Source organism: Eleginops maclovinus, chromosome 3 (assembly GCF_036324505.1).
Source record: "Eleginops maclovinus isolate JMC-PN-2008 ecotype Puerto Natales chromosome 3, JC_Emac_rtc_rv5, whole genome shotgun sequence".
Classification (NCBI taxonomy): domain Eukaryota; kingdom Metazoa; phylum Chordata; class Actinopteri; order Perciformes; family Eleginopidae; genus Eleginops; species Eleginops maclovinus.
Genome location: NC_086351.1, coordinates 22,732,720 through 22,757,281, shown reverse-complemented (window position 1 = coordinate 22,757,281; position 24,562 = coordinate 22,732,720). Strand labels below are relative to the sequence as shown.

Here is a 24,562-nt window from a genome sequence, read left to right as displayed (position 1 = left end):
AATATTTGTACATATTTTCAGGACTTCATTTTAATAACACCATCAGGATAAAGCTTGGAACAGATACTGCGTTTGCTCCGGTTTGTCTTCCTCTACTTCATTTCTCATGTCTCCTATGAGGTAAAAAATAGTCAAATTATACACATTTGGAGCGAAAACCCATTTAAAATGAACTTAGTGAAGACCCACTTCACCCTGACTGAGCATTCTGGGTACCGGAGGTGAGATGTTGCAGCGTCCGTTGTCAGGATCATGTAAGCACAAAGACCAACATGTTGTTTTTTCCTTTCTTATTAATATTTTATTTCTTCTTTCATTCCACCAATTTAGTGACAATAATCTGGGCATCCTTTAAAAGATTCATTCACATGTTTGTACATCTGCTTCGCAAAACTTGCAGTAAATGTTTAAATAAACGTCTTCATAAAATATGGGCCGATAACATGTCATTACACCCCCCCCCCTGCTTCTTATGGGCTCTTAGCAATGTCACATATATGTTCTGCAGCGTAGTGTGGTCTTGTTGAGTTAACACTGGGTTCCTCGTCTAAGTTAATTTGCCTTTATGGATGTTTTAGTCCTCAAACATCTGGATGGAAGAAGCACTTATTCAAAGAGGCTGATTTAAAGAGTCAATGTGCACAAAACACAAACCAGACTTATTATGTGTCATTCATTTATACATTTGTACACTGTTCTTTAAATATGTCGATAAAAGATCCCACACTTTAAATATTCACCAACCTGAGCCCTCCAACCCTCCGAACATGATTCAAAACAAGATTAAGAATAATTGATAGAGATCAAAGTAAACCCCACAGTCTGTTGGTGAGAGGGACCGCCCTGAGGGCCATGATGTCAGCGTTCAGATGGGAGGGGGGGGCTGCTGATGTTGACAGATGCATCCAAACTCCATCAACCTGCGACATCACTGGCATGATTTAAATAAATCCCGGGAAGAGGTACTGCAGGAGGAGGACGACCCCCACCACCATGAGGCCACATAAGAACAGCACCAACCATATAGGAAAAGATCCTGGTGGGAATGGGAGAGAAACGATAAGGTTAGCAGGTCAGAGGTCGTGAATTGTGGCTGCTGATTGGATGTGGATGCAGGACTCACTTCGGTTGGGGACGGTGTGTATCTGACAGCGGCTGTCCACAGCTACACTAAGCATGGCCGTTTCGTTATTCCCTTTCATGTCTTTGCCCTTCAGCGAGTCAGGCAGGAAGGCCAGGTCCGTCACCACGATGCCGTGGGACTCCTGCACGTAATACAGCTTCTACTCAGGGAGGAAGCAGGGGTTAGAGTCACACAGCAGGCTAGATTTACCGGAGTTTAAGACGAGTGACCGCGCTGTGTTTACCTGCAGGGAGAAGGCGATGTAGATAGCCACTGATCCCGTCACAGTTCCAAGGCCGAGAAAGGTTCCAGAGTCACTGTCAGACAAGGTTCAAATGTGAGCTGGAAGTTATTTCATCCTAAAAAAGATAAACCTTTCCAAACAAAATTACCCTTAAAAGTACAGAAGATGAGACCATCCTTCCCAGTGTCCCAATAAAAACACTTCAGCTAGAAATAACATTCTTCAGTTTCCTGCTCAGGTAAACAATCTGAAATCTACCTGCCCTTAAATAGCAGGCCTCGCTTAGTGTAGCTGTCATGTTTGTCGCCGTCTGTTGTTTTTCTGCGTTATTGTTTGTTGTTTGTATATTATATGTATACTGTGTACAGTACTGTGAAAATGAAATTCCCCCTGGGGACAAAAAAATCAAAAGTAAAAATCTATACAAGTTGGTTTGGCACAATAAACCCTAAAACAATTTAAATAAAGAGGAGATATTGCACTCATTTTCAGGGTCAATATTTGGATTTTGTGGCTTTTCTGTGATGTCACTTTGTTACGAGAGTAATCAAACAAGTCAAATGGAGGCGTTACAGGCAGGTGGGGAGTGTGTGGGAGAGGAACACAGGGATTTTAGCCTTTGCAGACAATTTACATGCACACAAACCTATAGAACACATTACAGGGAAGGGAAAACCCCCAAAATATAATAGGGCCTCCTTAAAGAATGTCATTTCAGAGTAGATAGTAGATTGTGTTGGTGTGCTCACACTGAAATGCTACTTTTTTGCTAAGTGCCATAGCAAACAAAGTCAATGCCAAAAGGAAAATGGACACAGATTGTGGCAGACGACCTTATAACTAATCAGAAACATAATACTAATGACTGAGGCGTCTCTGAACACCTCTCAGTTACAATACAATACTTCCATAAACCCATCAGTCACCTGACTGCCAGACTGGAGATGACCTCTGAGCCGCAGGGGGCCGTCAGCATGGGCAGGAAGCTCTTTCCATCCCACTTGGTGAGGTAGCAGGGGGGAGGTTTTCTGTCCCGTTTGTGGGGGATCTGCACGGTGTAAAGTCTCAGGGCATCTTTTTGGTCTTCTACCTTTCCAAACCTGAAAGACAATAGAGTAGAAGCATGTAAAGTCACCGTCAAATCCTTCACATGGATATGTTTAGAACAGCTGGGATGCTCTTTAGTTTTTTTACCTGCATGCCATATATCGATAAGACTTCTCGGCTATTTGAGGCGTGGTTTCGAGCCAGTTCAGACCCATGGCCAGCTGACTGCCGCTCCACACACTGCAGGAGAAGTCCCTGCCCACAGTCACCAGGTGCTGCGGCACAACACAAACAACGATACTGTTATTATCATTAGTTGGTTAGTTGGTCTGTTGAATATCAAACACCAAAACTGTGTCACCTTGTTCCCTGGACTCATATCCAGGTCTTCTATCTCCCCCTCATGAGCTTTGAAGTCGTACTTCTTCTTCAGGGACGGAAACTTTAGAAGAACAGACAAACAGAGTCAACACATGGATGTTTAAGAACAGGAGAGGGTGACATGTTGATTTGAGATTTTAAAAATCATCAAAATGAGTCTTCAATATCGATCACCAAAATCAGAAAAACGATACGTTTTATTCATCTCAACATACTTGCGTTGCATTTAAGAAAAAAGTCACGCATTATACAGTAACTCAAAACATATCTGTTAGAAATACACATTATAACATTTAAAAGCTATAAAAGGCTCCAGTACTTATTAAGTATAATTGCACTCTTTATATTTGCCTGTTAGTGGCCTCCGCCTGCAGCAGTGACAGAACATGTGGACAGTGTTTACCTCCCAGACCCGTATGTGTCCGTCGGTGCCTCCCGTCAGCAGCAGGCTCATGTCGGGGCTGAAGCGAACCACCTTCTGGAGCGGGTCCCGGGGGTTCAGGTCGGACTGCACTTCAGCCAGCGCAGTCACAGAGATGTGGGACGTCTCATCCTTCGTGTCCGACTTATCTCCTGATACTGCGGCGTCTTCCTGTCCTCTTTTGTCTCCTTTCCCCCCTCGTCTCCGGGCCTTCCCCTCGCTGTTCCCTGCTGCAGACAAAAAGCACAGTTTATTAGAAATACAGGCTCAATAAAAGGCATTTGTTTTATTTATCCGGCCTTTTATACGTTTCCTCTTTGCTTTGGCGGCAGAGAAAGCCTTTATAAAGGAGAAAACACAGGGATTTTAATCTTTGCAGGCCATTTACATGCACTAAAACCTAAATAACACACTACAGGAAAGGGAAAAACTTAAAAAGCATAATAGGGCCTCTAAAGAATACACGCTGTATGGCTAAGTAGAATAAGATGCATACATATGTGACTGCCAACATTAAATAAAAAGTTGCACAAAATAGAATGCGTCATTATGTAGCTTTGTGATGTGTGTGGTATAGGGTTTATATTTCTGACTGTAGCACTAGTCCTCACCTTGTTTGGCAGCAGCATTGTCTTCCTCCCCCTTCCTGCTGTGTTTGAACCTCATCAGGCTGCAGCTGCCGTCCTGTCCTGCAGCGATCACCCCGTCACCCACAGCCAGGTTCATGGTGGCGCGGGTGTCGGTGTCATGAGCGTGGAGCAGGCTGGCGCTGTACTGCTGTTCTCCCACCAGCTGCAGGTCCAGGAAGTGCTGAAAGAAACATCGAGAGTTACTCCTGCAAACTCTCAGTGTTGATACTTACATTTTACTTTTGCAATATACAGTACATGCAGAAAATACAGAATTTGTTATGTCGACAAGAAAAACATTTTGTCCGTGATTTCAGCTTCATTTGATAGTGGTAAGGTGTACACTGTCACGGTGAACGCCCTTTTTCGTCGTCGGCAGTCAAGCGGAACTAATTATCACTCGCATGGGAACACTCGAGCAGGAAAAGAAGACGCACGCAGTTCCGGCTTAATATCTGTTTAAAAAGACAAACGTCAGTAAAGCACGAGGAGAGTAAGAGGCGGCATTCTCATCGAGCTCTTCCGAAGTTGTGCTGAATCTGGTACCAATTATTCAAAGACTGAACAGACAGCCGGTAAGATCGCTACGTTAAGACTTTGTTGCGAGTGCCACTTGTTGATTGTTTGATGGACGCCGACGACGCATTTGAATGCTGCCGCGGGAAAGTCATTTGTGTTTGTGCACGGTAGTATCTGCTTTTTGTGTAAATATTCACGGGTAGTGCAGAATGTATTGTGGAAACGTTGGTTAGTCAGTTTTATTGTAGTTTGCTTAATTCAGTGATTTAGCTCTTTGATATGGAATACTGCTGTGATGGATTGGCATAAAGCCATGGTTTAAAACGTGCATAGTCCTAGATCATGAAGTTTGTCTAAAATGAATTGCTGAAATTGCACATTGTAACTTGGTGGGAGTGAATATGTATTGTAAATATTTATATGGGAAAAAATGGTGTGCTAAACATGCTGCTAACAATTTAACTGTTTAGTGATCCATGTGGTTGATCAGTCACTCATTGTGGTTCTCGTATTAGAAAATGTAGGCTAATTTAATATCTGTGATGGATTCAAGCTAAAATGATTAACTTAACAAATGTGTTTATTTATATACATGTGGTTATTTATTTATATATATATATGTGGTTATTTATACATGTGTGTGTCAGGTCAAACATTTTGATAATTGATCATTGTTGATTCCTGTGCCTATTTTTATAAGAGATGTGCAAATTTGTAAATGGTTGGTGTTCTCTGGTTTTTAAGGTTTTTCACCTGTACTGTCTGGGCTACAAAAGGAAGAAAAATAAATCGGATAAAGATATAAGAAGCCTGGTCATTGAGTGAAACCCAGTTAAAACATTCAGAATTGGTGCCTCCCTATCAAGTGGGGGTTAAGCACAGCCAAAAAAGACGGAACACTTGACAGTGAAAAACCGACTCGAGCTGGTTGAAGAGGCTCCTAGCAAGCCAGGCTACAGCTTCTGCAGTTGGGCACACACGTGCAACTAAGTCAGCGGAGTCTACGCCCACCTGCAACTAAGTCAGCGGAGTCTACGCCCACCTGCAACTGAGTCCACGCCCACCTGCAACTGAGTCCACGCCCACAGCTTTCCAAGTTCGTTTCCAAAACCCAAAATGGAGTCAAAGTCTCTGCAGCAGTTAAAGAAGGAGAGAACGACTGCCAAACAGCGGTTTTCCCGACTGGCAAACTCACTACTGAAGTCTTGCAAGAAAGTGTCGGCGGAAGAACTGGTGGAAGCCTTCAGCAAGGTCGCACTCGAGGCTGACCGGGTGATGGAGGCAAATGAGGAGGTGGAAATTTACTGGACTGAGGAAGAAGCGCAGGCCAAAGAGGACGTAAGTGCAGACATTAAGAAGACATCAGATGAATGTGAAGGAAAACTTGAGGAGGTGGAGCAGGCTGTCCAGAGGGTTCTATGGGGAAGTTTTGGCAACCCTGAACTGTCCCTGGCACTGGGGGCAGCTGAAAGGGAGTGTGAGCGGATGCAGAAAAAGGAATCTGGCCTGAAATTGGAGGTATATGAATTGATGCTTAGTAACCTTGAGGGGCTGGTGAGAGCAGGAAAAGAAGCCATCCGCAAATGGACTCGCTGGGTCCCAGATGAAGAGCGGCCTGACTTCCAGCAGCGCATGAGGCGTGTGGAAGGTTGGCTGCTTGACTTGATTTCAGAGAAAGCCACCCTATTACAGGCGAAGCTGGAGAATGATGGGTCCCCAGGAAAAGAGCCACGTCGGACACCTGCTATCAAATTGAAGCCAACAGTACTCCCGCAGTTTGATGGAAATAAGCGAAACTTCTACCTCTGGAAAAAGGAATGGGAGGCACTCCAAAAGCAAGGGGAACCTACCGGCTCCTGGGAGGTAAGGAAATTCCAGCTGTTGGATAGCCTTGAGGAAAAGGTAGCGAGGGACCTTCGCCTGTCAACATATGGAACGGCGGATGAAATCTTTCGCGTCCTTGAAAACCGGTTTGGAAATAAAACAGCAATTGCCCTGGAAATTGTTGAAGAGTTGCAGGCACTGCCACCGGTGAAAAGCTACCAACCCAGGCAGATCGTGGACTTGATCCAGGTTGTTGGAAAAGCCTTGTATGACCTCAGCGCGTTGGGAAACACGGGCGCCTTGAAAAATCCTCTCGTCACAAAGTCCCTGGAGAGCAAGCTGCCTGAAAGCTTAAAGAAGGAGTGGCTGGTCTATGTATCAAAAGGGAAGGAAGACGTATCACCTGAAGACAGGTTCGACATGCTCCTTGGTTTTCTGAAAAGTCAGGAGAAGATTTATGAGCAATTGGATCAATTAAGGGATGATCCCAGCAAGAGAGAGGCAAGAATCCCACAAAAGCACGCCCGAACAAAGTCCACCAACTCCTCAAGCTCCCAAGCATCTTGTGTTGTCTGTGGAGATAGAGGCCACGGGAGGAAGCTGTATTACTGCAAGAAGTTCAAAGAGCTCAGAGTGGCAGAAAAGAAAGAAGCAGTTAAGGAACTTGGTGCTTGTGGGAGGTGTCTCGAGGTTCACGGCAATGATGCAGAGTGCAAGACCACCTTTTTGTGTAAAAGCGAGGGGTGTAAGGGCACTCAAGGCCCACGTCATCACTATTACCTCTGTTCCAAGGCTGGAAGAGAAAGAGATGGGCTGAGGAAGTTGAGGCCGAGCCCTGCAAGAGGCGAATTGAAAAAGTACACAGAGACCCAGGAAGAGTTCCTGACAAGCCTGGCCCCCGACTTGGCTCAGCGGTGTCGAAATGTGTTCTGTAATTCTGTCTCAAAAACATCCAGTTCAGTCATGGCGGAGAATGGTATTGATGAGTTCCCAGTCATAATGATGATCCTCGAAGTCACTGCAAATGCTGGGCAGAAGCTTGGGACCCTGATAGACTTGGCATCCGACACCAATTACATCACTCACGAGGCTGCAGGTGAGCTGAACTTGCGGAGTGAGGATGTCACGCTCATAGTCCATGGAGTTGGCGGGATGCAAGTAACAGTTGAGACCAAGCGGTATCTACTGAAAATCCGGGTCACAACTTCAAAGGGAACTTTGAGATCCCACCAGCTTGTGTGTTATGGGCTGAATAGCATCGCAGAAGTAAATCGGCACGTGCCACCCAAGAGACTGCAAAAAATATTTCCTGACGTTCCCCTCCATAAACTGGTCCGTCCCACTAAAATCAAGCTCCTCATCAGCCATAAAGAAGGCCAGCTCGTCCCTCAGAAGGTGCGCTCCGTTGGTGACCTTGTCTTGTGGGATGGTCCCCTTGGGACGACAGTGGGTGGTTCTCATCCAGACCTTTTGGAAGATGTTACAATCACGGCCCATGCCTCCAGAACTCATTTTGCACGCTCCATGCGGACAGCAGCTGCAGAGTATAAGGAAATCATCTGTAAAGGCTCACTTGAACAGCCTCCACTCACCCAAGCCACTACGTGTGCGGCCAGCAAAGACTTCCTGGACTGGTGGAGGTGGGACAGCATTGAGGCTGCCTGTGAGCCCAGGTGCGGCGGCTGTAGATGTGGACATTGTCAACCTGGGGGTAAAGAGATGACCATTTCTGAGGAGCGGGAGCTGGAGCAAATAAAGAGTGGGTTGACGTATGTAACCGGAGATCGTCACAGTGAGAAGCCACATTGGCATGCGAAATATCCCTGGATAGAGGATCCAGTAACATTGCCCAACAATAGGAGGGCTGTCGAAGCAACATTCATGAGGACTGAAAAGGCGATTACGAGGGTCAACATCGGAGATAAGCCGGCAGGCTGCATCGCACAAGTCGCCATGCGTGAGACGGCGAATCTGCCAATGTTCAACCACCTTGCAGAAGAGCGCCGTGTGCTGGAACAAGACGCCTATGTCGATGATGTCCTGACTTCGCACAACGACCCGAGTCAGCTCAAGCAAATAACAGCTAATGTCAAAAAGATCCTGGAAGCCGGCGGATTCTACATGAAGCCGTGGGTCTACTCTGGCCAAAGTGGGAGGCCAGGACACAGAGACCTGGAGAGGAAAGAACCCTCAGTGATGGTCCTTCCAAACCAACTCTCCGAAGAGAACAATAAAGCTCTGGGTCTTGGGTATGACCCAGAGAGTGACAAACTTCGCATGATGGGGGCTGTGAACTTCTCTAAAAAGAAAAAGAAAATGAGATTGGGAGAAAACCTGTTGCAAGATGAAGTAAGGGCACGGGTGCCAAATCCACTCACTCGTAGAGAGCTCCTAAGTCAAGTCTCTGGACTGGACGATCCCCTTGGTCTTGTGACGCCTGTCAAGCAGAAGGGAGCCATCTTGGTGAGGAGAGCTTTCCAAGAAGCAAAGGGCAAAGATAGTCCATCAGAAAATACATGGGACGTACCTTTGTCTGAGGGCCTCCGGGAAGATGCCGTCTGCCTCTTTGAGGACTATGCTGAGCTCGGTCGGGTGAGTTTCGTCAGAGCCTTGACACCTCCTGACCCATCCGCTGAGCCCTGCGGTATCACATTCTCCGATGGTAGTGAGCGCTCGTACGGCGCTGTGTTGTACCTGCGGTGGAAATTGCCACAAGACGTGACCATACGGCTAGTTGAATCCAAAGCCAGGCTGACGCCGTTAGACCATAAGGGGGACGCTGTCAAGGCTGAAGTTTGTGGAGCTGTCTACGCTGCCCGTCTGAAGAAGTATTTCCAGAAGCACTGCAGAATTCGTGTGGAGAGGTGGTACCACCTGGTTGATAGCCAGACAGTCCTGGGGGCTATCCAACGCGAAAGCTACGGCTACCAGACGTTCTTCGCAAATAGAATTGGGGAAATTCAAGGCAGCACGAACGTCCAAGACTGGTGGTGGATTCCTGGTCCACTCAACATAGCGGATATTATTTCCAGAGGGGCAAGCCCCAGAGAGTTGGATGAAGGCACAGAGTGGCAGCTGGGTCCTAAGTTCTTAAGTCTCCCAGAGAGTGAGTGGCCAGTGAAGTCCGCCAAGGATGTTGCTGCCGAAGCGGGAGAGAACCTCACACGCATCCAAAAGAAGGCTTTTGTTGCTGCCCTTACCCGGGCTGGAGCAAAGCAGGAGCCCAAGCAGGAGTCAAGGCAGGAGCCCAAGCAGGATCCAACTTCGACCTCCGCGGATCTGCATAGGCCACCAGCCGAGGTTGCAGCTTCAAGCCTGTTGGATAGCAAGCGGTTCAGTAGCCTAACACGACTAATGAAGTCACTAGCGCTGGTCTGGAGGGCGGCAAAGAAGTTTCTTCATTGCAGAGCCAGGGGAAGACCAAAGTGGGAGGCAGTCCCATTGGTTGGCATCATCACTACGGCCGAGAGGGAGGACTCATTCCGAGATCTGTGTTTAGCAGCACAAGAAGGAGTTACCTTCCCCAGCACCACAACAGACCGGCTGGTTGTGTACAAGGATGGAGCTAGTGGGCTGTTACTGTGTGGAGGCCGAATACAGTATTTCAAAGAAGACTGCTTGGCTGTTCCACTGGTTCCTTTCGACACCTGGCTAGGAACTCTACTGGCACGCCAAAGTCATCAGGAAGGTCATGAAGGGGTTGCCGGGACTCTGTTAAGGATGCGGCAAAAGGCTTGGGTCATCCAAGGTAGAAGGCTGGCCCAGAAAGTTGTCAACCAGTGCATCCACTGCAGGAAGGCAAGAGCTCAAGTATGCCAACAAGTGATGGGTGATCTGCCAGTAGGAAGGGCAAGACCTGCTGCGCCATTCCAGTTTATATCTGTTGACTTGTTTGGACCATACCTGGTGAGAGATGACATCAAAAGAAGAGTATCTATGAAAGTATGGGGGGTCGTCTTTTGCTGCATGGCGAGCCGGGCTCTGCACATAGATCTCGCCAGTAGTCTGTCCACAGAGAGCTTTCTAATGGCCTATCAGAGATTCGCTGCCATCAGGGGCCACCCCCTCAAGGTTTGGTCAGACCCTGGGACCAATTTTGTTGGTGCAAGATCTTTGCTGGAGGACTTGTACACCTTTCTGCAAAGCCAAGACACAGCAAGCCTGGAGGAGTATGCTGTAAAAAATGGGACAAGCTGGACATGGAAAGTGCTCCCCGCTGATTCACCACATCGAAACGGAGCTGCTGAAGCTGCCGTAAGGATTGCCAAGAGAGCACTTCAAAGTTTGAGCAAGACGGCAAGCCTTACTTTCAATGAGTTCCTGACAGCCCTCCAGTTGGCAGCTAACCTGGCTAATGAGCGGCCCATTGACGCAAGAATCCAGAGTCGAGAGGACCGCATTGAGTATGTAACACCAAACTCGCTTCTCTTGGGACGAGCATCTCCCAGTGGTGACGAGAAGTCCTTCAGCTTTAACAACTACCCCTACAAGCGCCTTCGTGAAATTCAAACCCAGGTGAATGAGTTTTGGAAAGCGTGGAGCCAGCTTGCTGGCCCAAGTCTCTTCATTAGAACCAAATGGCACACCACAGAAAGAAATGTCAGCGTTGGGGATGTTGTGTGGCTTTGCGATCAAAACGCTCTACGGGGTCATTTTAGGCTCGGCAGAGTCGTCACTGTAGCTCCCGACTCAAAGGACATCGTGAGAGATGTTGAGATTCTTGTCACACCAAGCAACTGTGCCTCCGTTCAGCATCAAAGGCCAGCGACCAAGTCCTCAGAGAGGTCAGAGAAGTCAAATGGGGTGGTATTGCGAAGAGATGTCAGACGGCTGGTAGTCCTTCTCCCTGTAGAAGAGCAGAATCCTCACTGTTTAGGTTCACCTTAAAGTTTGCAACCTATCTGTCCAAGTACAAAAAGGTTGAGTGGGAGGTGTCACGGTGAACGCCCTTTTTCGTCGTCGGCAGTCAAGCGGAACTAATTATCACTCGCATGTGAACACTCGAGCAGGAAAAGAAGACGCACGCAGTTCCGGCTTAATATCTGTTTAAAAAGACAAACGTCAGTAAAGCACGAGGAGAGTAAGAGGCGGCATTCTCATCGAGCTCTTCCGAAGTTGTGCTGAATCTGGTACCAATTATTCAAAGACTGAACAGACAGCCGGTAAGATCGCTACGTTAAGACTTTGTTGCGAGTGCCACTTGTTGATTGTTTGATGGACGCCGACGACGCATTTGAATGCTGCCGCGGGAAAGTCATTTGTGTTTGTGCACGGTAGTATCTGCTTTTTGTGTAAATATTCACGGGTAGTGCAGAATGTATTGTGGAAACGTTGGTTAGTCAGTTTTATTGTAGTTTGCTTAATTCAGTGATTTAGCTCTTTGATATGGAATACTGCTGTGATGGATTGGCATAAAGCCATGGTTTAAAACGTGCATAGTCCTAGATCATGAAGTTTGTCTAAAATGAATTGCTGAAATTGCACATTGTAACTTGGTGGGAGTGAATATGTATTGTAAATATTTATATGGGAAAAAATGGTGTGCTAAACATGCTGCTAACAATTTAACTGTTTAGTGATCCATGTGGTTGATCAGTCACTCATTGTGGTTCTCGTATTAGAAAATGTAGGCTAATTTAATATCTGTGATGGATTCAAGCTAAAATGATTAACTTAACAAATGTGTTTATTTATATACATGTGGTTATTTATTTATATATATATATGTGGTTATTTATACATGTGTGTGTCAGGTCAAACATTTTGATAATTGATCATTGTTGATTCCTGTGCCTATTTTTATAAGAGATGTGCAAATTTGTAAATGGTTGGTGTTCTCTGGTTTTTAAGGTTTTTCACCTGTACTGTCTGGGCTACAAAAGGAAGAAAAATAAATCGGATAAAGATATAAGAAGCCTGGTCATTGAGTGAAACCCAGTTAAAACATTCAGAATTGGTGCCTCCCTATCAAGTGGGGGTTAAGCACAGCCAAAAAAGACGGAACACTTGACATACACATCTCTGTTATTCTTATTTTACTATTGGATTATTTACTTATTAGTTTACACAGTCACCGGGGGAACTGGTCAGTGTGAATCCGGCAGGAAGTGGTGGAAGAAGTCCTCACAACCTTGACTTAAGTAAAAGTAGTAATAATACAGTGAAAAAATAGCCTACAAGTAAAAATTCTGCATTCAAAATTGATTGTACTTTTGTGTCACGATGGAGAAAGTAGACAGATTTCTTAAAACCACCAGGCCAGATATTATTTTTACAAACATATGATTTTACTGTAACATTTTTTAAAAAGGCCTTTTGGACAGACAAACTTAAGATGTACAAATACTGTCTTGAAAAAACACTGTAATTGTTTGCTGCCAAATGTAAGAAATACATTGATCGCATGGACAAAGTAATTAGAATCCAAATATATAAAACTATTCCTGATGCAGAATATCACTGGATATCAATAGTAACCAGTTAATGTGATCATCCTTATATTTTTGCAGCTGGTAAAGGTGGAGTAAATCTACTTACTTACTTTCCAACACCTGGTAATGTATAGTCAAATTAAGAAAACAATTATGTTGATATAAAGAGTCTACCCATCTGTATATTTTAGTATGAGCTGTTTGTTAACTCTCCTTGAGATGAGCTTTGCTACAGAAATGAATTATTAGGAAGTTTTCACAATTTTTTTTTTTACAGTGAACAGGTTTACTGAGACCTGGCTTGTTTGCCCAAGGTCAATCTTTGAGTCGACATTCGTCGGTGTTGCTCGTTGGAGCAGAACTGTCAGCAGTTAGTCAACCGCCCCAAACACAAACACACAATCAGAGACTGTGCAGAGGCAACGATCAGCAGAGTTTAAAAAGGGTCGTTATGAACTGTGCAAAGACATCACTCATCTATAATTTAACAAAATGAACATCTTCAGCGATTTGACTGCTTATGCAAAGCGTTTGGAGAAAAGCTGGAAAAATGGAGAGGAAACTTACAGAAATATGATGCAAAAACAAAAGACACAACCAAACAGACACGCAACATACACATTCAGAACGTGTAAAGGTGGATTTCCCTGTGTTTGTCTATGTGCATGTGTTCCCAGGGCCATAACCTAAACTCAGTACTCACCACAGCATTCTTAATGCCCGTCTTGGAAGCCCCGCCTCCTCCTGCTGTGATCACAAGCCCTGTTTTGGGGTCCACTTTAATGGTGTATAAGGGAAAGGGGGCTCTGTACAGATCCGGCACCCTCCTTCTACCCATTGTTGCTGTGCAAGTCACTCACGCTTCGTCATAAAACTGCTGCATTCAAGCACACCTGCAGGAAAACAAGAGAGTGTTAGTTTATCCTGGTTCCTCCATCTCCTGGGGGAGGAGTTATACAACTGGAGCGGTGAGCTTCAGGTGGTTTACTGAAGCATGCCCTAGGTTATACAACACTATTTTAGAACTGTTTCACACATGTGATGATGATGATGATGATGATGATGGTACGTTGTGTTCTGGTTCTGTGTTTCTGTTGGTATTTGTAAGCAGCTGTGACTGACAGAATTTATTTGACATGTTTTTTTTATGGTTATTTCATTTTTGTAGTTATTTTTTTTAAGAAGGGGCAGGATTTACTTCTGCCTGCTCCTTTCCAACCTGTGCTGTAACATTTGTGTTAAGTGTGTATGTTTCGTTTTAAAATAATGTATGTAATAAACAAATAAATAAAAACCTGAACAAAGGAATCAATGAGCTGAGTTTGTGTTAAATTAACTTTAAAATAAACACAAGAGCAATAGATCTCAGTAAAGCATGTGCAAAATGCAGGATTTGTGTATTTTGGAATTAAGGAAATGTGAATCATTTTTAAATCGACAACAAATTAATTTACTGTTTAAAAAACTACTTCCAAAAATATTTTGAACTTTGGGTCCATCTTTTCCAGCAAGGAGTTTTGCTGCAGTTTTAAATAACTGTATTTACTTCAAATATCTCTGAGTTTAAAGCCTGCCTTTTTTAAGACATCATAAGGGACTCTGTCTAATGGCCATTTTTTATTTTAAAGACTCTGATGTCTCATTCCCCAACTGATTATTTAGATGAATAATGCAACAGTTTCATCAGCAATGACAAAACATAATATTGGGTGATCCCCAGTATTTATGTCACAATATATATACACACAAATCAGCTGTGTAGTTGTGGATTACACTGGTGTGTAACTGGACCAGCTGATATTCTGCATTGGAGCCTGATCCATACTGGAGTTTTTGAGGCTGATTTATATTTAGAGTTCATACTTCTATAATAATGTATAATCAGCTGAAATGCATTTAATAAATTCATAACAAAGAGAAAGATGTAACCGATGTGTTGCACTGCATTAGCTTCTGCTTTTTGTACCTTATCAATTGGCAACTGGGAGAAAAACTGTTATACAAGCACTACTACTATGATAGTCTACCACCATCAGTGTTAACCAGGCAGTAACATCAATAAATGCCTCTGCAAGAGAATGCAAGAGATGCTAATACATTACATTATATTTTGATGTTATTAACCTCTTTGCTTGATTGATTTATGTTGAGCCGCTTTCCTCTCTGAACTGTGTTGCATTGATATGAGCGAAGTGTCAGCAGCTAACATGACGAACAGTGTCACCAACACACCACCATTTGGTAAATACGAATGTAATACTATGAATAAGAGCACTTATTTTCAACAATAACGTAAAAAAGGCGTAATGACAACCGTTAAATGTGTCAACTACGATGTCAATACTGTTAATCTGTACAGTAAGCTACTGGCGGCTAGCCTACTAGCTCCTGCCGGTGGTTTAGTTAGCAGTCCCCTACCTGTGCAATAGGCTCGGTTGGTCTTCCTTTGTTATCAGATAGCTAACATACCACCAAACTGGTGGATTTCATATTGGTCTGTCAATGGAAACGTTGTGAGAAGAAGAGGAATATCAAGAGGGTACTGCTATATGCTAACTCCACTCAAAAGCCACTTCCTGACCTACACGTCAGCAGCGTGCAGTGCGTTCTGACGTCACCACAACGTTTCAAAAGTTTTCATCTTCTTCTGTGGTGTTTCAACGCAGCTGGGATATCCTATGTTGTATTGCTGCGACCTCCTGGTACATGATCATTACTGCAGCATCTTCATTTAGATCAGGGGTGCCAAACATTTTTCAGTGAGGGCCACATAGTACGAAGGGCTGAACCACTCACTCGAGATGAGGTATATTAAAATAAGATAAGATGTACCCTTATTAATCCCTGTGGGGAAATTCAGTAGTTTAAGTAGCAACAGAGCAAGAATGAAATACAGGACACTACGGATTCACAGAAGGATAATACAAATTAAATTAAATACAGGTAACTGTTAAATTGTTATTTTGTTACAAAAATAACAAATACATTTATTAGAAAATGTTTTCAACTATAATTGACTGGGTTTATGTGATATTTGGACTTATAAACACTGACACAACAACAACAACAACAACAACAATGAATACTGTAAAGTATAATATATTTTAACCCATTTGTTTAAGAGGTACAATATAATAAGACAAGCAGAAGTTTCATGTGTGGGCCTTATTCCATTATATTTTGGGAATTTGCTGCCGTCCAATCAAGAATGGACCATGGGCCACAGTTGGCCCCCTGACCGTAGTTTGGATACCCCTGATTTAGATCCTTTTGCCAAAGCGGGGCCTCTCAAAATGTCTAAAAACTCTATATACTTAAGTACAATTTTGAGATACTTGTACTTTACTTGAGTATTTCCACTTTGTACTTCTACTCCACTACAATTCAGAGGTATTATCATGTACTTTTACTCCATTACATTTATTTAATCCCTTTAGTTTCTTTACAGATTTGGATTAATGATGTGAAATATAATCACCCCTTAAATCAGACTTTAGTTCACCTGCAGTAAATCCAGCAGCTACCCTGCAGTATACAAAGCCATTCAAACTAGCTGCACCTTTACCAGCTCTGAGAACAATTTAATGATCAATAATTATAAAACATATCAGAGATATTATTCTGAAATGGACCAATCTGCATAAAAGGTACTTTTACTTTTGGCACTTTAAGTATATTTAGATGCTTATAATATTGTACTTGACTAAACATTTGAAGGCAGGACTTTTACTGTAGAGTATTCCTACACTCTGGTACTTCTACTTTTACTCAAGTACAACATCAGAGTACTTCTCCCACCTCTGGAATTAAGGTACAATTTTAGAATGGTGGTACCTCTATTACATTTCCAAAACAGTAAAGCATTTATTCTTGATCTTAGTAATGGTAATCCTACAAAAGAAAACCAAATCAAAAGGGTCACTTCAACAATATGTAATGGCCTTCACGATGGATGGACTTTAATCATGGAGAATGCAAGAGTTCATTCTTCAGGAGACATTTTTAAATGTATGCCTGTAATGTGTGTCTGCAGATACTGTAAAACACTTACAGTGGGATCATGTATTTGTACATGTAACCTGTCTGATACCAGCTCCTCTTAATAACACCACACTGCCAGTAGGCCTGTATTGATTGTTCCAATGAAAGCCTGCGAACATCTGATCATTACGCAGATTGTTGGCCATCGACCAGAAACATTTCATCAGCATCACCTCCCAGTCTCTGTGTCCCAAACCCAGTGGCAAGGTCACACTGCCAAAACACAGAGACAAACACTGACTCAGAATGTGTGTGTGGATTCAGAGAGTAAACAACATGATAACAACATATTGAACAAGCCTGAGTCTCAGACATGATATATTGCCAAGTTTGGACACTTCATCAGTAATTAATTGGCCTTTGGAATTCTGTACATTTGAATTATGATTAATGAAGGGTATGCTACAAAATGAGGAAGCAGGAAACAAAAGATGGAGACGGATTATGTGTTGGATTAAATTGCTGCATCATTTACCATTTTATTAGATTAGACTACACTATTTTGTGTTTGAGAAGATAAAAGCTGGAATATCTTAGCTTTTCATTAGTCATATTACTTCATGCTTAAGATGACATTTTGCAGGACCAAGTCCAATCCATAACTGACTCTGATAGATTTGATTGTGAGATAGTATCACTCGCTGATCTGATACTCCATAAACCGGAAGACATTCTGTACGCCATTTAAAAGACTACTATAGCCTACTGTTTTGAATGCCAGAAAGGGATCAGTATGTCCCACTACATAGTTTGCCAAATTCAGAAAGCCTAAAATACCATCAAGTCCTTCTGCATCCAGTCGCATTTTGCATTATGAGGTCAACATGCTTTTCTGGCTATTTTTTTAGTAAACAACATGATAGCAACATGTCACCTACAGTCTGGGGACCATATTGGATAAGCCTGAGTCCCAGACATGATGTAGTCCACAGAGAACTGCCAAGCTTATAGATACATCATCAGTAATTAATTGGTCTCTGGAATTATGTAATGTTGTTACTGTGGAATTAGCAGAAAATCTGCCTGCATTATGATTAATAAAACTGTATGCTTCAACATGAGGAACAAGGACACAAAGGATGGAGACGGATTATGTGTCATTTTACTGTCAGGAAACCAGATATATACTGTCATCTAGTCTAAAATGAAACTATATTCCAGTCTTAAACAGTTTCCTTGTGTACTTTATTTCTCTTTGTGCATTTGTTTACCAATGGAAGTGTTTTTGATCCAGGGGTCCTCCTGAATTGTTTCAAGGAAAATTAACTTCTCTGCCAATCACGTTCAGTAATAATAAGCCTCACAAGTTGAGAATATAACACATGACACTCAAATTGATTGTAATTTGATGTCACGATGGAGAAAGTGGATTGATTTCGTAAAACCTCATAGGCCAGATATTATTTTTACAAACGTATGATTTTACTGTAAAGTCCAGTTCACTCTCTGATGTTCGTATTGTTCGTACTGCTTACTGTTTTTATCTTTCTGTAAAAAAAGAAAAAGGCCTTTCGGATAGACAAACTTAAGATGTACAGTTACTGTCTTGAAAAAACACGGTGTAATTGTTTGCTGCCAAATGGCACTCAAATTTCCTCAGAGAACCATCCTCCCTCACTCCTTGCTCCTCTGAACAGAAATATGGCTGTGTTCCAAAATACATATTCATTTGACTTTAAGTACATACTGCAGCTGCCCTAATAAAGTATGTACTTTTGCATGCAGTGCAAATACAATTGGAACATGCTATTCCGTCCTTAGCTGTGCAAAGGATTGTGGGTAAAAATAGCCAGAAAAGCATGTTGACCTCATAATGCAAAATGCGACTGGATGCAGAAGGACTTGATGGTATTTTAGGCTTTCTGAATTTGGCAAACTATGTAGTGGGACATACTGATCCCTTTCTGGCATTCAAAACAGTATAGTAGTCTTTTAAATGGCGTACAGAATGTCTTCCGGTTATGAGTATCAGATCAGCGAGTGATACAATCTCACAATCAAATCTATCAGAGTCAGTTATGGATTGGACTTGGTCCTGCAAAATGTCATCTTAAGCATGAAGTAATATGACTAATTTTAAAGCTAAGATATTCCAGCTTTTATCTTCTCAAACACAAAATAGTGTAGTCTAATCTAATAAAATGGTAAATGATGCAGCAATTTAATCCAACACATAATCCGTCTCCATCTTTTGTTTCCTGCTTCCTCATTTTGTAGCATACCCTTCATTAATCATAATTCAAATGTACAGAATTCCAAAGGCCAATTAATTACTGATGAAGTGTCCAAACTTGGCAATATATCATGTCTGAGACTCAGGCTTGTTCAATATGGTCCCCAGACTGTAGGTGACATGTTGTTATCATGTTGTTTACTCTCTGAATCCACACACACATCCTGAGTCAGTGTTTGTCTCTGTGTTTTGGCAGTGTGACCTTGCCACTGGGTTTGGGACACAGAGACTGGGAGGTGATGCTGATGAAATGTTTCTGGTCGATGGCCAACAATCTGCGTAATGATCAGATGTTCGCAGGCTTTCATTGGAACAATCAATACAGGCCTACTGGCAGTGTGGTGTTATCAGCTGGTGTTTTACAGTATCTGCAGACACACTATCCTTCAAGTCTTACTACAAATCGATTTAAGTCTGAAAATGGTCCCAGGAGAATTGATTCAGCCTGTATAGACAACAAAACAACTGGATCACACACATTTATTTGCAAATAACATTTTTGAGATACTTTTTTTTAACAGTTTGATAGTTTTAAGTCACGTGGCACAGAGACCTGCAGCACAAAACAAGGTTCCAACATGACGAATAATGCTGGGAATTTCATAGCACAACCTCAAAAATATGTAAACTTTGAATTTTTAACAACCCATGCATGTTCAGATCACAAATCCACTGCCACATATCAATCATTTAGAAGTCCCTGCACAGCTGTACTTCGCTGATGTTTAACATTACATGTATTTTGTAGAATCTATCCCCTTGTACTACTGATGAAATTGTACAACAGAATTGACAGTACTTTTGATCTTGGTAGGTCAATAATGTTGTTTGGGAGGTTAAAGACCAACACTAATTATTGTCAAAGCAAAGATAAGCACTTATTAGCTAACGTTGTTTGCTAGTGCAGTGAGCCCTTTTGGCCTAGCATTGAAACAGCGTAGAGCTAGCATATTTTACATTTTACTTGGTGCATTCAGGGTTTACTTCAACCAATCCAGAGGTGATTGGTTTAACAGAGGAAATAACTAGACGGTTTTGATGAGTTTAATTGTGTTTCTGTTGAGTTAAAATGAGTTTACAATTATCGCCAAGCTTAACTGTTTTTGTCTGTTTGAGTTTGCTAGCAGAAGAGCATATTAATTGTATGTTTCATACGATAGAGGGGTGCGGAATGAGTCTGAAAACCTCATAATGAATTAGCATTTCTCCTGGTTCCCTTATTTCAAAATCAAGTTTTTTTTAATGTGTTCCTGGTTAGAAGCCTGGAATCAGGTATGTGGTTATCACAAGCTGAAGAGATTCTCACGTTTTTTTCTACGAGATAAATCACGTCATTCACCCCACTCGTGAATCACCGAAGATTTTTTTGTGATGTTGCTAACAAGCAACTAAATAAGACTGCTAAACGTTATCACGACAAAACACAAGTCCGTCTTTAGCTTAGCGGTGGTGGTGATGCAACCATGATGTTATTTGTTTACCGACGAGTTGTAGCTTTAAATCACAAAGTCGTGTTAATATGTGGAGATTATCCTACCCATAAAATGGTGTAAGTATAATAGATTTAGCAAAAGAGACTGAATTCTGCAAATGTCCCAAGTCCAATCTAAAAATCCCATTGCTTTTTGTAGAGGGATCCGTACGGTGGCCCTGAAATACGGTGGCCCTGAGAGGCCAGGGCGCTGCAAAAAAAAAAAAACGCTGCAAATAAAAAAGCCACAATTGAAGTGAATTACCGGGGACTATTGCCGATGCACATGCGGTTTTTTATGCAAGAGAAGAAGAAGGCAGGGGGATCTCCAGGAATCATCTCATGGGTAAATTTATAATGTTAAAGTTACACAGGATGTACATAATATCAGTCGCTGCCGTATTTATGACTTTACATGACGTTGTTCTGTGTGTGGGAGCAGATTATGTGTGTAGTGTATAATGTTAGTAGAACTTAGGTTTGACCAAAACTGCAGAAAGCTATTTTCAAGTTGTTTGCTTGTCTGTGAAAACTGTAAGGTTACAGTTTGATTCTGCTCGATTTATCTGTGCAGCTTGAACCGTTTTAAATCTAGACTACTTTGATCTGCTAACGTTAGCTGTTTTGTAAACAAACGGATCTGAGTTGCCCGGGACTTAAAGATGATGCTAAGACACACAAAGTAAGTAGAATATGCCTTTATTCAACAGACGAGCTCGGGTCCTCTCCTCAACATGCTCTGAAGAAGGAACAACTTTTACTGAATACATACAAGTATAGATCTTCACTAACATCCTGTAGTCAATCTTGACTCCATCAACATGTCATCTAAATGTGCCTGTCTACAGATAAATAAGGGTCTCTTATCCTGCTTACAGATAGAGTCTCTATCCTGTCCAAGACGTGCTTCCTTTGGGAAGTTTACTGACTTATTTTCTTTTTTTTAAAAAATATTTTGACATTATAGAAGCATGGTTCAGATATTAAGTGATGCAGCTGATATCTGATGTTAAATTAGTGTCAGCAGTTTGCAGGAAACATTACCTGCTGCAATAGCTTACCAAGTAGCTGTTATTTCATTGCAAATGAATAACATTCACATTGCTCATTTTCCACAGGCAATGTATTGTCTATATTGTAGGACTGGTGGGTGTTTTGGGAGGTTTTGCGGCTCCTGTGGCAGCAACATTGAATGTTTGGCACCCTTTCTTGAAGATGGTAAGCTCCTCCTTATAGTCAAGAATTTCACCATTACTTAAGTGAGAATGTCTTATTTGTATATGATTTGTTGCCATTTTAATATATGCTATACACATATTATTGTCAGTCATGGCAATTTCAACATGATTTAGAACTACTGATAAAAAAAATGCCAACAAGTAAAAAAATCTGGTGAAATACCAAAGTTTATCCATTATGTGCTCCCTCATGTGCTGAGGGTTGAGCCTTCTGATGCATTTATGCACAAATACAGGCATTAAAAGGGTACCTTTTTGTTCACTACCTCTAGATTGATATGTATTTTAATCCTTGTAAGCATCCCAATATTTTGTCCTTTGCCTGTTTATTTCTCTCTTATTTTTTGTCACATCATCCTAGACCTCAACTTTGTCTTAAAAAGGTAATCTTACTTGCCTGTCTTTTTCTTTATCAGTCAGTTTTTCTTTTTGCTCCTCATGTCTGGAGTTGTTCACACATTGAACATACTGAAAACATACACTTAGGCGTCAAACAGTTCAGGTATTTTCCTCATTACTGATACATTTTCATTTTTTTCTTAATAGGTTTCTTTCTTATTAGTTTTCATTCCTTATGACACTGTTGTCTTTTCCCTTCAGTCACAGAATCTAATGAAGGAATCGAGGCAGGCCTCATCCACAAGTACTTCACGGAGGGACACGCTTATGAAGGGGTCCTTGATTTTCTAGATAAAAGACACAACATTTGTCTTAGTCTGAGGACCTTAAAGAGGAGGCTACAGAAAGCTGGCCTAACAAGAACGACAGACTACACTCCCATTGGCACTGTGCACCAAACTGTTGCACATGAACTGAGAGGCTCGGGTCGGCTGTTGGGTTACAGAGCTATGTGGCAGACTTTGCATCAAAAGTATCACCTGACAGTAAAAAGAGAGGATGTTAGACAGACGATTTCCAGACTGGATCCATCTGAACTGAGAACTGACTCAATGGAGTTTTAGTTGCTTATCTAGCATGTTTGGGGGGTTAAATGATCAATTTGTAATCACTTGACTCATTATGTTTCAATGTATGACTGGTCTTAGGTTTGGTGGAACGGAGTGTGGATTTCCAGTGTCCTGGGAAGCCCTACACCACTTTGATGGCATCATGCAAGCCCAGTACAGTTTGTGTGGTGATGAGAATCTGGAGATGCATTTTGTGGACTTGCAAAGACGAAGTGGGTTGGCTCCACCAGTGAACTGGACAGCTGCTGTTCAGAATTACATTTCCATGAAAAACATGTCTGGACTGTAGAATACATTGTCCCCCCAGAGCCTTTTTTTTGTGTAAATGATTCCAACGTAGGTTGAAAATAATTTAGAATGCTGCAATTCTGAGTAGATAAGTCCAGTGAAATATTCAGCTTGTATCTTTGCGTAAGTCATAAGAAACCTTTCTTTGTTTAAATAAACATACAGCATATTCATGTATTTTGTAAAACATGTTTAGTGTTACATCCGTGTTATCAGTTGAATGGTTGATCGTCAGAAAATTATGCACCTAATATTTTGGTAATTGATTTTAATGTTGTTTTGAATATAAGCAGGTTCCAGCCTCTAAAATGTGAATATTTGCTGGATTAATTTGTTCTCTGAGGCTTCACTTTCTGACATTTTAAAGACCATGGGCGTCTCCGAAATCACTCACTCATTCACTACTCCCTACACACTATATAGGGAATTCTATATAGTGTGTAGGGAGTGATTTTGGACAGAGCCCATAACAAATTGATGAATCAACAATAACATTCATTCATTGCATCAGTCACATATGCTACTGTTATTTCTGTTTTCACAGTGGATCTGAGAGTAAAATCTCATGAACCAGCTACATCCTTGTCATCTTTGTAGCGTGTGTAACATATACAGTATGCTGTACGTAGAAAACAAGTACTTACGTTAAAATGAAACACTCTCAAACCATTTAATGAAGAGTCATTCAGCTTTACTCTTGAAAAAAGTCCATGTAAAAACATGTTGATAAAACTGACTGTGTGTGGCATCATTAACTTTTACCACAAGTTATTTAATTGTTTAAAGGCACCCAAAGCAGAGGGAATTCTTAATGCCAAAGTTCATGTTGGCTTTGAAGGCACCATAAGTGTCCAAAAGAGGAAGCTTTAAAATGTTGGCACAGGTATTTGCCATTGGGAATTTTGACGTTGTAGAACATAGGAACTGAAGGCGTGGCAGAGGACTCATACCAGCAGGAGGCACACATGGCACACCTGTAGCGAATATTAACACCTCCTCCAAGGTCACTGAGCCGTCATTTTCAAAAAGTAGAGAACATTGGAATCAATTGAGAGTAAATACTATACATCAACACTGGAATTTTTCATAATTTATTTATATAAAAATCAGACAAGAGCAAATTGACTAACCTTCACAATCGAGAAGATAGTCTGCCCAGTAACTCATAGCTTTCTCTTCCTGAGCCCTTTTGTTGCTTCCCTGTTGACTAAGTTCAGGCTGGAACAGATTTTCCATCTCTGCAGCAGACAGCTTCACATCGGCATGACAGAGAGCATGGGTCAGGACCGTCGGATGCTGCTGCAGAGCTGTCAGAAACAGCAAACTTTCAAGTACAGCCTTGATTCTAAAATACTATTAAAAGATGCATTCAAAGATACATGTGCCTCATGTAGAAGTAAGTAAGCAAGAAAATGGGACAACAGCAACACGTTTTTCATAATTATTTTAGCAACAACAATGAAATACAAAAACCTACCTTTCGATTGCAGTGTTGTTCCTGTGGATGATGTACCACTTCAGGTACTCTTCTACGATGATTTTTTTCTTCTTCACATGACCTGACATGTCTGAAGCACCCAGCAGTATGCAACATGGCCCTGTTCTGTATCATCAAGTCCTGAAGGATCTCCACTGAGGGTGCATTAATTACAAAACAGCTAACGTTAGCAGATAAAAGTAGTCTATATTTAAAACGGTTCAAGC

At 42.0% G+C, this 24,562-nt stretch overlaps 1 protein-coding gene and 1 long non-coding RNA gene across 2 annotated transcripts; one reads left to right on the top strand and one right to left on the bottom strand.

The window, feature by feature from the left end:
- Positions 1–275: 275 nt before the first annotated feature.
- On the bottom strand, positions 276–15,258 carry preb (prolactin regulatory element binding). Its single transcript, XM_063880348.1, has 10 exons — positions 15,038–15,258; positions 13,323–13,512; positions 3,828–4,026; positions 3,199–3,446; positions 2,776–2,856; positions 2,562–2,689; positions 2,294–2,467; positions 1,368–1,440; positions 1,124–1,283; positions 276–1,036 (listed from the first exon to the last, which is right to left on the bottom strand). Exons 2-10 carry the CDS (start codon positions 13,455–13,457, stop codon positions 942–944), a joined length of 1,293 nt encoding a protein of 430 aa, XP_063736418.1. The 5' UTR covers positions 13,458–13,512; positions 15,038–15,258; the 3' UTR covers positions 276–941.
- A 5,326-nt stretch (positions 15,259–20,584) lies between these two features.
- On the top strand, positions 20,585–23,769 carry LOC134862186 (uncharacterized). Its single transcript, XR_010165474.1, has 3 exons — positions 20,585–20,710; positions 21,483–21,582; positions 22,203–23,769. It is a non-coding gene; the product is annotated as an uncharacterized LOC134862186 (long non-coding RNA).
- The last annotated feature ends 793 nt before the right edge of the window (positions 23,770–24,562 follow it).